This window comes from Neophocaena asiaeorientalis, unplaced genomic scaffold, assembly GCF_003031525.2.
Source record: "Neophocaena asiaeorientalis asiaeorientalis breed wild unplaced genomic scaffold, Neophocaena_asiaeorientalis_V1.1 scaffold31, whole genome shotgun sequence".
In the NCBI taxonomy this organism is placed as follows: domain Eukaryota; kingdom Metazoa; phylum Chordata; class Mammalia; order Artiodactyla; family Phocoenidae; genus Neophocaena; species Neophocaena asiaeorientalis.
In genome coordinates, this window is record NW_020175320.1 from 343,238 (window position 1) to 357,052 (window position 13,815).

The window sequence follows — 13,815 nt, forward strand, 5'->3', positions numbered from 1 at the left end:
GACCCGTGGCGAGCAAACCCTTCTGACTCCCGAGACTCAGTTTCTGTGTCGAGATCAGTTTTCACATCTGATCTAAGAGCTATCAGATCAGGAGTGAGCAAACCTTTCCTATAAAGGACCAGATAGTAAATACTTGAGGCTTTGTGGGCCACGCTGTCAGCTGCACCTACTCAACTCTGCTGTTGCAGCCTTAAGCGTCTGCTGACAATATGCAAATGAGCGGGAGCGGCAGTGTCCCAACGAACACTTACTGAACTCTTAATTTACCAAAACAGGAGATGGGCCTGAAGGATATGGTTTGCCAGCCGCTGTACCAGATGATCTTCTAAGGTCCCTTGAACCTCAAACAAGCTACAACCCAAGGATCACTGGGTCACGGCTGGCTCCAGGGAGCACATAGTCTCACTACAGTGGATTTTTGCAGCAGACCGGTGACTGTCCTGAGCCACACCACGCTTAAATATTTTGAATGTCATCCCCACATAACCTGATAAGGAAACTGAGGCCCCGAGAGGGAAAAGTATCTGCCCACGGTCACAGAGCAGGACAGAGGCAGAGCCAGGCCCAGGACACGAGGTTCCAACACTGTGCTCAAGACCCGGACCTAGTTTTGTCATCTGCTAGTCAAAAGACTATATATCAAGTCCCTTTTTTCTTTTTTTAATAAATTTATTTTATTTTTTTTTTATTGCTGGCTGTGTTGGGTCTTCATTGCTTCGTGCAGACTTTCTCTACTTGTGGCGAGCAGGGGCTGCTCTTCATTGTGGTGTGCAGGCTTCTCACTGCGGTGGCTTCTCTTGTTGTGGAGCACAGGCTCCAGGCACGCGGGCTTCAGTAGTTGTGGCACATGGGCTTCAGTAGTTGTGGCTCGTGGGCTCTAGAGCGCAGGCTCAGTAGCTGTGGCGCACGGGCTTAGTTGCTCCGCGGCATGTGGGATCTTCCCGGACCAGGGCTCGAACCCATGTCCCCTGCATTGGCAGGCAGATTCTTAACCACTGAGCCACCAGGAAAGCCCTCAAGTCCCTTTTATTTAACATCTCTTTTCCTCCCCTTATCATGAGCACAGTAACGTATTATGACTACAATTTTCCTGTCAGGCCTCAAAGGCAGCAGGCCGGATTTATCATTCCCACTCCTCAGGTTTCCTTATACAGAAGGCCCCATCTGCTAAGTCTCTGCCAAACGTCTCTGCATGGAACACATTTAATTCTTAGCTCATCATGTCCCACTTCCTCCATCCTGGAGGGGTCCAGAGGCAGGGAAGCTCGGTGGGCAGATATGATGTAAGACAAGGCTTCCTGACTCACCAGGAGACGCAGCCAATGCCCCTTCTGTCTCCCTGGCCTCAGGCTCCTAGCACCCACTCCTTCCCTGGGCCCACATGACGCATGCAGTGTGTCCAGGTCTCTCAAAATATGGGGCCAGAACAAACCCTCAGCCCCCTCTGGGAATATCCTTGAAGGGCCTAATTAGGAGAGTTGACCAACAGCTTCCAGCTTTTTCAGCCCGGCCCTTTAATGGCCTGGTGTTAACCTCAGTTTCGAAACATAATTACAGGTTGTGGGGGGTGAAAAAAAATCGACATTTTACGCAACTAAGAATATAAACTTCCTTTGAAAACATCAGCCAAAAATTACTCTCAAAAGGGTGTCCCCCCTCCCCCAGCCACTCTTCCCTCTCCACACTCCCTGGCACTGTGACATGGCAAGTAATATGGGCTAAGAGACCTGCGACAGACGCTGGCTCTGCCACCCACTTCCTGTGTGACTCCAGACAAACTGCTTAACCTCTCTGGGCCTCAGTATCTTCATCTACGAAAGCAGTTTGGAGACGTGAAGTGCTGTTGCCACCACCCCTCCAGGCAGCTCCCCCCAGCCATGTCTTCCGGGGACACGGTCACACTCGTCCTGCCACTCACGTGATCACGACGGGGGCCACCTTGTTGGGGATGATGGACTTGGCCTTACTGTTGTGCAAGCCCGTGGTCTGGAAGGAGTGGACACTGAGTGAGTGCCGACCATCCATCGTGCCACCGTTCTGGAGGCCCTCAAAGGGGGCGCTGGCCGAGACTGTCTGCTGGGCTGTGCTGGCCGTTGTACCCATAGTCTGCCAGCGGCCTCAGGACCCAAGACCTGTGGGGTAAGAGGTCAAGGAGCGGGTAGGAAAAGCCACAGCAGGAAGGGACCCAGCCCACCCACCATCCCTACCCTGTGAACAGATACACAGTCTGAGGCCCATGAGAGGGCCAGCTCACCCTGCAGCTGGAGACAGAGGGTGGGTTTGCTGCCTCCAAGCCGGTGCCCAGCAAAGCACATGTTTGCGGAGCACCTACTGTGTGCCTGGCCCCCTGCTGCTGCCTTGGGGGGAGTTATGGACATGGAGAGTCAAGAAGATGTAGCCCCCTGATCCCTTACAGCTTACACTCCCTTAGTGAAGATAAGACAGTTAGGAAAGGGTTAACCATCCCCATCAGGGCAGGACCTAGGGCTCCAAGTAATTGGGTCAGGCCACATGGAGGCCACGCCCTCTAGACTGGGAGAGGGAGGAGGCCTTCACCAGAGGGAGAACCAGAACCAGAGGCAGAGGGAAGTCTGGAGACAGATTTGAAGGATTTGGATGGGAACAGGACGCAGGAGGATATTCTAGCCGTGAATGTCACAAAATGAGGCCAGGGAAGTCCAGATTGCGTGAGTTCTCAGAAGATCAAGGGTTCAACAAAAGCACCAGGCCCCTGAACTCTACATCAATAACCTCAACACCATCAACATCGCAACAGCCAAAGCTTTTGCCCAACTTCCGGCATGCCAGGCATCCTCGTGGACTCCCAATTCCTCTCACAGGGCTCTCTCCTAGGGAAATATTGATAGTTAAGGATGCACATAACTGAGTGGGCTACAAGGGTGTTTTGTTGATCGCAATGTTACTTATAGTAACAAAACACTGGAAACAGCCTGCAACGGGATTTGCTGAATAAATTATGGGGTATCTCTAAGGTGGAATGTTAAACAGCCTTAAAAATACCTTATTGACTGCTGTGGAAAGATATCTAGGAACCAGGAATGGAAGGAGCAGGCTGCAAAGCAAGTACAGGCTATAATCTCATTTTAATGCATGAACATGTAGCAGGAGAAAAATCCAGGAGGAGGCACATAAAGATGTTAACCGAGTCATCTTTATAGACAATGTTTATTATAGACAATGATGAGATTATAGACAATGTTTATTTTATCCTTTTTCTTTATCTGCGTTTTCTGATTTTTCTCCTCTGAACACTGGGTAATAACATCTATTTAAAACAAATAAAAAGAATGGCTGGGGAAGCAGGCCAGGAGAGCTGCTAAGAGCTGGTAGAGGGTGTGGGGAGGACTGGCTCAGGCGTCCAAGAACCAGGCCCGCTGGGAAGGGAAGGGGCTGGGAATTCCACACAGACCCAAGAGAGGGGGCAACAGACGTGGGAGGCAGAGGCTCAAAGAACTTTCTGAGAGCCCAGCAGCAGCTGGCCCCACGCGGCGCTGACGGACCAGGATCTGGAGGGGGAGGAAGCGACCTGCCCGGCCAGCCCCCACCCCCGACCCGTACCCTGAGATACTTCCCCTCTGAGAACACAGAGGCCATAAGCAGTCTTTAGAACCTGAGGACTCCCCTCCGCTCCCCAAGCTGCCCTCAGCCTGGCATGGGCTGTCCCCCCTCAGGCAGCGGGGACTACCTGTCCCCCACCATCCACGCTCCGCCCACGCCCTCTCATAAGCAGCAGCGGCACCTCAGGCAGTGGATGGTGGGGTCAGGGGTCAGCATGAAACCGGGGCAGCAGGTCAGTCTGAAGGCTGAGCTCACTGCGCCCTCTCCCCTCCCAGATCCCGAGTCAGAGCTCCTGGTCCCAAGGCGGGCACTCCCAGGGCCTCCCCTGGCTGTGCCCTCAGGCTCCGCCTTCCCAGAGCCACCTAGACAGAATGGCTACTCATTCCATCCCTCCCAGCACACCAAACCACCCCCTCTCCCTCTCCAGTCTGGAAAGGGTTCCCCACCTCTCTCCGGCCCAGCCTTGTCACCCTTGACAATTCCCAGAAGCTGTGTGGCAGCTCTGCTAACACGCTAACCGAATGTTTCTGTAAGAGCTTCATCATGACTCTCCACGCCCGGTCCAATCTCTCACTCTCTTTTTTTTTTTTCTTCGTAGAAGGTGGAAGGAATGAGCCTCTGTTTCCAAACAGAAACAGAGGCGCTCAGAGCGGGTGAGGGGCTCCACAGTGGACCCCCAGCTGACCATCAACAGAGCCAGAACCTTCTCTCCGCTTCGCCTGCCACAGCAGGCCCCCAACATGGCTCACCAACTTTCCCTAGACCCCCCTTCAGCAGCCTGGGCCAAGGAGGCATGGGTGGAAACAGCCTCCTCCAAGAACAGGACTCAGGAGGCTGTCCCAAAGGAGGGAGTGACGGACAGGACATGGGAAGGGCCTGCAGGAGGCAACAGCTGGCTACAGCTGCCAGGCCAAGGCCGGGCCCTGCTCCCACGGGGCTGGGCCAGGCCTGGCACCTCCATCTCGCCTGCCCCTCGCCTCCCCCAAAGCTCCAGCTCCTGCCTTCTTCGTCTCTCGAGGGCTCCACAGGCGGTGACAGGCCCCAGCCGGTCCCTATAAGGACAGCCTGGAGACAATACAGATGTGCACAGCTGCAGGCGTGGGGGAAAGACCGGATCGTCTGAAAGTTGACCTGTCTCCAAAATGTCTAGAGGAGGGGGAAAACCTGGGATTCCCAGGCTTCTCACTCTGCAACTCTCCCCCTGAAACCTCTCCACCCCACCTAGAGTGAGCCTCGCCAGCAAAGGACCCTTTATCCTGATGGCCACATGCTGTGGGGCCTTGGGCAACTTACTTCTCCCCTCTGGGCCTCAGCAGCCCCAGCCATAAAGTAACAGTGAAGGATGGAACAGTCTGAAGGCCCCTTCCAAATGGATCTGGCTCCTAAGATTGGCAGTCCTAGTGGTGATACCACTGCTGTCCACTGCCAGGGCCAGGGGTCAGCAACGGCACACATGTAGGTGGAGTCCCTAGTGCTCAAACCTCCACTGCAGGGAGAATCGGGGTAGACTAGGATGAGACTAGATAGTAAGATGAGGAGGGGTGTTGTCTATGAGCCTGGATGGTTTTGCAAACAATTAGGCCTTATTTTCCTAACTTCTAACTAAAAGCTAACATCTCCTTAACCACAAGTGAAGGCCACTCCTGCTGTGTCGCAAAGCCCAGGACATAGTCACCACTGAGCTCAGAGACGTGTTCACATCACACAGCAGCCGTGCAGGTATCTGGAAATGTGGCTTGCGCTCATCACTCCCTTCACACCACTGTAATTATCAGACCTGGGTCCCCTGCCCCCCAGGTCTCGGGTGACAGGATGGGCCAACTCTGGGCAACTCTGCGCCTCATGGTCTTGATCCCCCAGAGCGGGATCCAGATTCTCACAACCACCTTTCACTCAGCAAGCGTGGAGAATGTGACGATCCAAGCGAGAAGCCTAGCCTCACCTTACGAAGCCAGCCGTAAAGAAGCTGCCATGCCATTTGCAAAATGGGGTTCTCCACACTTGGGACCATCGAACCAATCACAAATGCCTGCATGTCCATCATGCTGGCCACATGCCCTCAAAGGCACACCCCAGATGAATGTCCCCATCAAAGCCAAGCAACAGCAGCCTTGACGCTGGTGTGTCTTTAAAAAAATAAAATTTAACCTTAACTCACTTAATGGATTATCTTGTTAACGCAAGAATATCTAAGGACACGTATTACTACATCACAAGTTTGTTTTTTAGTATTTTGATAGCACTCTCAATAAAATTTACTCCCTCTGTAATCCCAACTATTTAATTTGTGCATTTAAAAGCATCATTCCGAGAAGGGATCTGTGAGCTTCTGCCATTCTGCTACAGGGGATCTTGGCAAATAAAAAAGGGAACCACTGCTTTAAGGGAACACCAAGCCCCACCAAATACAGGCCCCTTCCACGTCTCTCCTTTGCCTCTGTTTGTTAACATTTCAAAGCACCTACTAAGTGCCAGGCACCATGCTGGGTGCTTTACAACATACGGTGCCCCCTACACACAACCCTATAAGGTTCAGGCCTCACTGTGTCCATTTCAGGTGAGGACAGCTGGCCTTTGCTAAGTGGCTGCATAGGCTTGCCTCCCTGCCTCTTCACAGCTGACCCTGACAGCAAGAACACCCCACACACTCTCCCCTCCCTCTTGGACCTGCTTGACCGCCACTCGGGGACCTTAGGGACCCCCATCTACTCCACTCTCTGCCAGGGCACCCAGACACAACCTCCTAGAGGGGAAGAGAGACGCACAGTCTCCCATGCAGGGAGCGAGGACTCCAGGCCCCATTTCACCCACAAAAAGCCTCAGTGACCAGCTAAGAAGCCACAGAATCATCTGGGCTGCAGTTACAACAGCATTTGAGAAAGTTCCACGCATGGACATGCCACCCTCCTGCCTCTGGGCAATCACACAGCAGTCAGTCCCGAGAGAAAAGAAACCACCCTATGGAATCTTTCACAGAGAGGTGACCTCATTTCTCCAAGAAGAACCAAACTTCAGGAGCTGGAATATTAGCTCCAAGTCATCAACTAACTGCCCGACACTACAGCATAAACGTCCAGCTTGCCGGAGCAGTGAGCCTCTCGTCAACGGCTGTATTCAAGCCAAGGGGATGCTGCAGACAACCATTCTGGGTCCTAGAGTGGGGATGACAGACAAGAGGTTCAACAGCTGACTCCTAAGGCCCTGGACCTAAACATCGCAGGAGCCCAAGTCCATTTCTTTTCATATGATTCTTGGTAGAAGTGAATCATCACCATTCTGGTGTCAGTTTCCCCATCTCTAATCCAAAGCTCACAGTCCCCCCTCTCCCATGTCTTCTGTCCTGGTCATGGAACAGCAGCCATGACCTCCAGCTTGTCAACCCCTATGGACTTGGAAAAGATGAATGGTGGCTTTTCCAAAGCAGAGCCTGGCTCCTGCAACTGAAGCAGAAAGCTGGACATCTGCTCCTGACCCAGCCACCACCCTGCCCCATCCCTTTCTCCTGCCATTCCTGCCTGCCAGACCCTCTTGCAAAAATCCCAAGTCCTGCCTTAGGGAATGCTGTGATCACAGGAACTTCCACAAATGGCCGTCACCAAGGCCCCCAAAAGCAGAGATTCAGAGCTGGCTACACCCCTGGAGGTCACCTAGTCCAACCTTCTCTTTCTACAGATGAGGAAACTGAGGTCCAGAGAGGGAAAGTGATGAGCTCCAAGTCATAAGGGAAGAGGTCATAAGGACGAAACTGGGACACAGGGCTCCTGCCTCCCAACTCCAGGCCCCCTGGCTGGGCCATGCTGACTCTGGCCTGAGACAAGGGGAAGCTTTTGCTGAGAGCGCAGGAAGATCGATTTGAGCAGACATTGTACAGCTGGCCAAATCAGGGGGTGTTGGTCAAGTATGCGATTCCTATGCCTACCTTGGGTGAGCAGGAAGGGGAGGGTCTAAACAGGATGCCTGAGATAGCCAGTGACCCTGAGTGTTGACCCAGAGGGACGCCAGGAGGGCCAGTGGGTGGACCTCTGATAGCAAAGCATTTGACATATATTATCTCATTTAATCCCGACCAAAAAAAGAGATGCCAACTCTTACAACTCAATATTAAGTTAACCAAAAATCCAATTTACAATGGCATAAGATTTAAAGGTACATACGGATGCCAAATAAGCATATAAAAGATGTTCAGCATCTTATGTCATCAGCAAAATGCACTAGAATGACAATTTTGTTTTCCTCTTTTTGGCTGCACCGCGCAGCATGTGGGATCTTAGTTCCCTGACCAGGGATTGAACCCGTACCCCCTGCAGTAGAAGCACGGAGTCTTAATCACTAGACTGCCAGGAAAGTCCCATAGAATGACAAATTTTAAAAGACCAACAACATCAAGTGTTGGTAAGGTTGTGGAGGAACTGGAGACCCGGTGCTTACGTGTAACATCGCACAGCCACTTTGGAAGACAGCTTTGTAGTTTCTTACAAATTTAAACATACAATTACCATATGACTCAGCAATTCTACTCTCAGGCAGCTAACTACTCAAGAGAAATGAAACCATGTCCAGAAAAAGGCTTGTACACAGCAGCGTTATTCATTGTAGCCCCAAAGTGAAATCAACTCATGTGTCCATCAACTGGTGAAGAGATGAAAACAATGTGAAAAACGTGAACACTTATATAATGAAATACTACTCAGCAGTAAAAAAGGAACAAGTTACTGATATACACATGACATGGGACGAGCCTCAGAAACATCATACTAAGAGAAACAAGCAGGTCCCAGACACTTCAAACCGTATGGCTCCATTTGTATGACATCTGAGAAAAGGCAAAACTACAGGGGCAGAAAACAGATCAATGGCTGTCAGGGACAGGGGAGTCGACCGCACAGGGGCTCGCGGGCACCTTTAGGGGACAGAATTGCTCTATGTATTGAATGTGGTGATTACACAACTACATACATTTGCCAGTGGTGAACCGTACACTGAAAATGGGTGAATTCTGTCGTATGAAGTTTGCCTGAATAAATCTGTAAAAAACAAGAGGAGCTCGCCCCCCGCATCACACCTTCCTCCTTAGCTCCACAACTCACCCACTGTGCAACCTCAGCCAAGCTACCTCTCTGGACTTCAGCTGCCACATCAATGAAATGGGGACAACAGCAGTACCTCCCCTGAGGGGTTGCTATAAAGGTTCAACAATACAGTTGACCCTTGAACAACACGGGGGTTAGGGGCGTTGACCCTCCGGGGAGTCTAAGATCCGTACCCGCAGTTCCATGTACCTGGATCCAACCAACCACAGATCATGCAGTAGCTATCTATTGAAAAACACTCACGTATAAGTGGACCCGCACAGTTCAAACCTGTGATGTTCAAGGGTCCACTGCGTAACTATAAAAGTCCGCAGAACAGGGCCTGACCAGTGAGTCCTCCTTAAAAATCAGCTGTTATCATGCACTGCAGAGGTGGCGGCAGGGATCAATCAGACTCCGGGGCTGGGCTGTGGAATACAGTAACCACCACTGCACTGGCTACTGAGCCCTTGCAACGTGGCTGGTCCACAGTGGGATGTGCTGCAAGTGTAAAATACACACTGGATTCAAAGACGTAGTATAAAACAAAGTGAAATATCTCATTAACAATTTATTATGTGGATTATATGTCAAAATGATCAGATTTTGATATACTGGGATTAAATAATACATGTTACTAAAATTAAGTTCACCTATTTCTTTTCTACTTTTTTATGTGGCCAGTTAAAATGACACGTGGTGAAACTAACACAACATTGCAAACCAACTATACTTCAATTTAAAAAAACACGTGGCTCACTTTATACAGGTATCCCCCATTTTTTGAAAGTTCGCTTTATGCCACTTTGCTTTTATGAAAGACCTACATTAGTAACTGTTTCCGCTAACCAAGAGAAATCTGAAGAGGATTTTGCTTTTACCACAAAAAAAGGGGGAAAAGAAAAATAGTGTTGAGCGTTTGTTTTGCAGGAGCCGTTACAGGGGCCACACACCCCTCGCCAAGCTCCTTCCCAGGAACCGCTCTCAACATCTCAGCAGCAAGCCCAGAGGTGTGAACTGCGTCGGTGAGCATCTGTGCTTTATCCAACTTATTTTGTGCATTGTTAGCAAGTGCACTTGTCCTAAGGTAACTGCTTCTCCGCTGGATGCCATTTCAGCTAACAAAGCTTCCACAGGAATGCTCTACCTTCGGATAGCGGGGAAACCTGTACTCCTGTCGGACAATGATGCTGAGTCTCAAATCCTCCGTGGTCCTTGAGGGCCGCTCTCGGCAGCTCAGGGTCCTCAGAGTTGAGCCCAATGCCTGCTGCAGGCAAGAACTTAAAACCCTCTGTTTGAGGAGTGAAGAAATTCCAGGAGGGCAGTGGTAGCATTTCCATTTAACAGATAGAAAGTGAGAACTCCCCCAACACCCTCACACCTAGTTGGGGGATCCAGTGGTTTCAACTCTCTGTGAAGCATGGACTCTGGGGCCGAAATCTGGCTGATCCCGATCTTCTCATCTCTACCACGTATTAGTTGTGTGGCACATGCTTAACTTCTCTGAGTCTCAGTTTCTCCAACTATAAACTGAGGACCATAAATCTACCTCCCTAATTGGATCGTATGGGAATGAAACAAGTGAATGTGTGTTTAAGGCAACACCCACCCAGCCCAAACACAGCGAGGGTGTGACTCACCAGCAGCCCTTCATATCCCCCCAGGCCCCACTCTGCCTGCACTCTCTCCCCACCTTCTCCACATCCCCTCCCTGCAACCACGGACTGGTACCAGATCTAAACCTCCCAGACACTCCCAGGCCAGGGCCAGGGCCGTGCCCAAACACTGCCTATAAAAGGAACGGTCTGAGGGAATAAGTGGGCTCAGCAATCCCCTGGCTCTCATCCCGGGCAAACAACAGGGCCGAGTGGGGCTGGGCCGCAGCAGCTGTCCTACTGTGGTAACACAGAATAGAATTCCAAGTCTCCCCGTTTCACTCTGCCCGGTGAGCCACCTAGGGAGATTTCCGTCTGCTTCTGGTCTTAATCAAGAACCAAGAGAGCCTAGCTCTGCTCTGGGGCCTTGGGCAAGTTCTCTGCCTGCTCTGAAAGCCCACCCACAGATGAACGGGTTCGCACCCCTAGTCGGTCCAACTGCTCTGCCACCTCTGGTCACTGGCCCCTGCCTAGAGTGACTGCAGCAGCCTCCAGGAGTCTCTCTCCTTCCCTCCAGAAGGATGGATGACCCCTGCAATCCATCCTCCATGCAGCAGCCAGAAGCATCTCTGAAGTCCTAAATCACACCGTTGGCCCTGCTTAGCTGTTTCCTCTTCTGCAAAGTGGGAGCCATAAACCCTGTCTCGCCTCCCTCGAGGGCTGTTGTCAGTTGCAGAGACGGAAAAACCACAGACACAAAAAGCCCCACCAGACTGTAGGAATGGAAGGATTATCACGGGAACACGGACGATCACGGGCAGAGGGCGCTCGGGCGGAGGTCATGTCATTTCCTTCCATCACACTGTAACATGCAAACCCCTCAGCCCGGCCGACAGGCCCCCACCCCTCCCTTTGCTATGATGCCCCAGCCACTGGCCACGTCCTCCTCCTCCTTCCAACACCCCAGACCCTCTCCTACTCATGAAAGCTTCTTACCCACCACCCCTCCCCCTGGAGCACTCTGCAGCTTGCTCACGTGGCTGCCCCTTCCCCTAGTCTTGGCTCAAACGTCCTTCCCCAAAAGCCTCTCTGAGGTCCTGGCGATGCAGTCTGTCCACAAACACCCCTCAATTCTTCTCCAGCTTATGACCTCCTTTTATTTTTCAGTTGCCTCATTGATGGGATTATGTCTGTAGCAGCAGCCTCCCCGACTCCCCAAGAGCAGGAAGGTGCCTAATTTGTCCACGCCATGGCCCCAGCACCAGAACAGTGACCGGGTCCCAGTAGATGCTCAGGAAATATTTCTGAGATGAACAGATGACAACCTGGGGGCATCTGCAGCTTTCAGGACTCACAGAAGAGCAAGCACCTGGCATCAAGGAGCAGGTCTCAGTGCACACGAGAGGGTGGGGGGAAGATGCTCCCACCCCGCACTTTCTCACCTGGACTGCCCTCCTCCCCCACATTCTACCCGCCCTTGGAAGTTAAAGCCCAGCTCCTCCAGGAAGCTCTCCCTGACTGACTACACACCCACCCCCATCCCTCAACTTCCACAGCACATTGTAAGCATCACAAAATGGGACATTCCATTCCCTTCCACTGCATGCTGTTCCCAGCAGGGGCCATCCTGTGTCCTTCCGGGCTCTGTCCCACTGAGGGAGCCAGACACACAATTGCTGATGGAACAAATCAGCTCCATCACTTCACCTTCCCACCCTGCCCAGCTCCTTTTTCATGGGACCAAGGATGGCACCCAACAACAAGCAGGTACAAAAGGGGGAAGATGTTTAAACATTATGGTACTCATTCCTGACTGGGGGACTGAGTACGGTATTTATTTTCTTTTTTGCTTATCCATCACTTCTAAATTTCCTACAACGAACATGATTATTTTGAGAATGTTTTTAAGTGCGGTTATGTGTAATAGTTTCAAAACTGGACAAAGGTCACAGCTCTTCACCCAGTGCATCCCCCACCTTACCCTCCCACAAGTCCCCCTGTGCTCCCTCGGCTCAGTGCCTTGGCCACCCTCTGCCTGTGGTCATCCATGTTCCCATGATAATCATTCCATTCCTGCAGCCTGGTGGCGCTTTTTGTGTCTTTGTGGTTTCTCTGTCTTTGCTGCTGACAACCACCTTCAAGGGAGGCGAGACAGGGTTTACAGCTCCCACTTTGCAGAGAGGAAACAGCTAAGCAGGGTCAGTGACGTGAATTTCCCCAGGCTACCTGGCTTAGTAGAAGCAGAGTTCTGGTTTCTGCACGTAGCCCCTCACCTCATGTCTCTGGTGGTCACCCAGACCAATCCCTTTGCAACCGTTGCCCCTTAGCCTCCTTCTTTTTAAAATTAGGACAAGATCAATTTTTTAAAAATAAAGCTGTCTGGGGTCTGAGATTGCAGGAGACCTTCACGAGCTACATTATATGTTTCTGAAGTGTTTTTAGTTTTTCTAAACCAAAAAAAAAAAAAGGTTAAAAATTAAAAACAGAAGGTGGATGAATGTTTAGAAATAGTGCCATGTTCATCAGGTGGGCTGCCTCCGTGAGGTGGGTCTTGTGTTCCGGGCTTCAGCCTGCAAACCAGGGGGAGCCTCTGGAGGTGGGATGAAGGTGGGCAGAGTGACTGGGCGGTCAGCCGAGAAGCTGTGGAGAGTGGGGGCCAGTGTGGGGCAGCAGCAGAGCCGGAGGATCACCCTGCAGATGGACCCCTGGGCTGGGGGAAGCTGCAGGTGGCGCAGCAGGCCCCGCCCTCAGTGAAGGGGCAACAAGCCTCCCTCTCGGCTCACCTGACAGGCGGAGGGCAGAGAGGGGGCTCCTGTCTGCCCCGCGGCCAGCAAAGACCCTGGAACTTGTTATCAGGTGCTCCAGTGGGGCTGGGGGTTCCTGGAATTCAGGACCCTCGGGAAAGAAAAGGGCCCTTCCCAGCACCCCTAGTTACCTGCTTCCAGGCCTGGGGAACCCCCCCATCTCTGGAGCTCCCCATGGTGGGTCAGCTGTGCCTGATAGGAAGCTCTGCTTATATGGGATCTTGGACTGGGGACAGCACTTTCTCAGCACACCCTGACCCTCTGAGAAGAGGGTGGCCCACCTCCCTCATTCTGACCATGCCACAGGGCTGGCTCCAGCCCCCTGAAAGCCTTTCTCCCTCAGGCTCAGCCCCTGCTTCCCTTCCTGGCCTGAGGCGTGTGGCTTTCTGGTCCCAAGGCAGGACTGGCCTCCTCCTGAGGAATCTCCCTGGGTGAGACTCTGCTGCCCCCGAACCGCTGGCCCAGTTTCTCAGCCTGGGAATATCCTCAGGTTTGATCAAAATGCCCACAATGCCTTCATCCCCTCCCTCCCTCCGACTCCACTAAACAAACTAGAGGAGGGACAGGGCAGCTAGCTGAGCACATGGCTGCCCACGGCCAGGACCACACTCCTTATCTCCCTTGCAGCTACCTGGGGCCAGGTAACTAATTCCAGCCAATGGGACATAAGGGGCAGTACGTGCCCTTGGCAAATTCCAGATCCTTCCTTATGAGCCCCCTTTGCCCCCTTCCTCCATCCCGCTGCCTGGAACATCGGCGCGATGGCTG

General features: G+C 52.1%; 1 protein-coding gene across 1 annotated transcript in view; it reads right to left on the reverse strand.

Moving 5' to 3' along the window:
* The window catches only part of PALD1 (phosphatase domain containing paladin 1), an 80,334-nt gene that overhangs the window by 40,550 nt on the left and 25,969 nt on the right, over positions 1–13,815 (reverse strand). The window contains exon 2 of the mRNA XM_024765486.1: positions 1,919–2,132. Within this exon, the coding sequence (XP_024621254.1) occupies positions 1,919–2,103 (185 nt within the window). The 5' untranslated portion in view covers positions 2,104–2,132. The remainder of the gene's footprint in view (positions 1–1,918; positions 2,133–13,815) is intronic.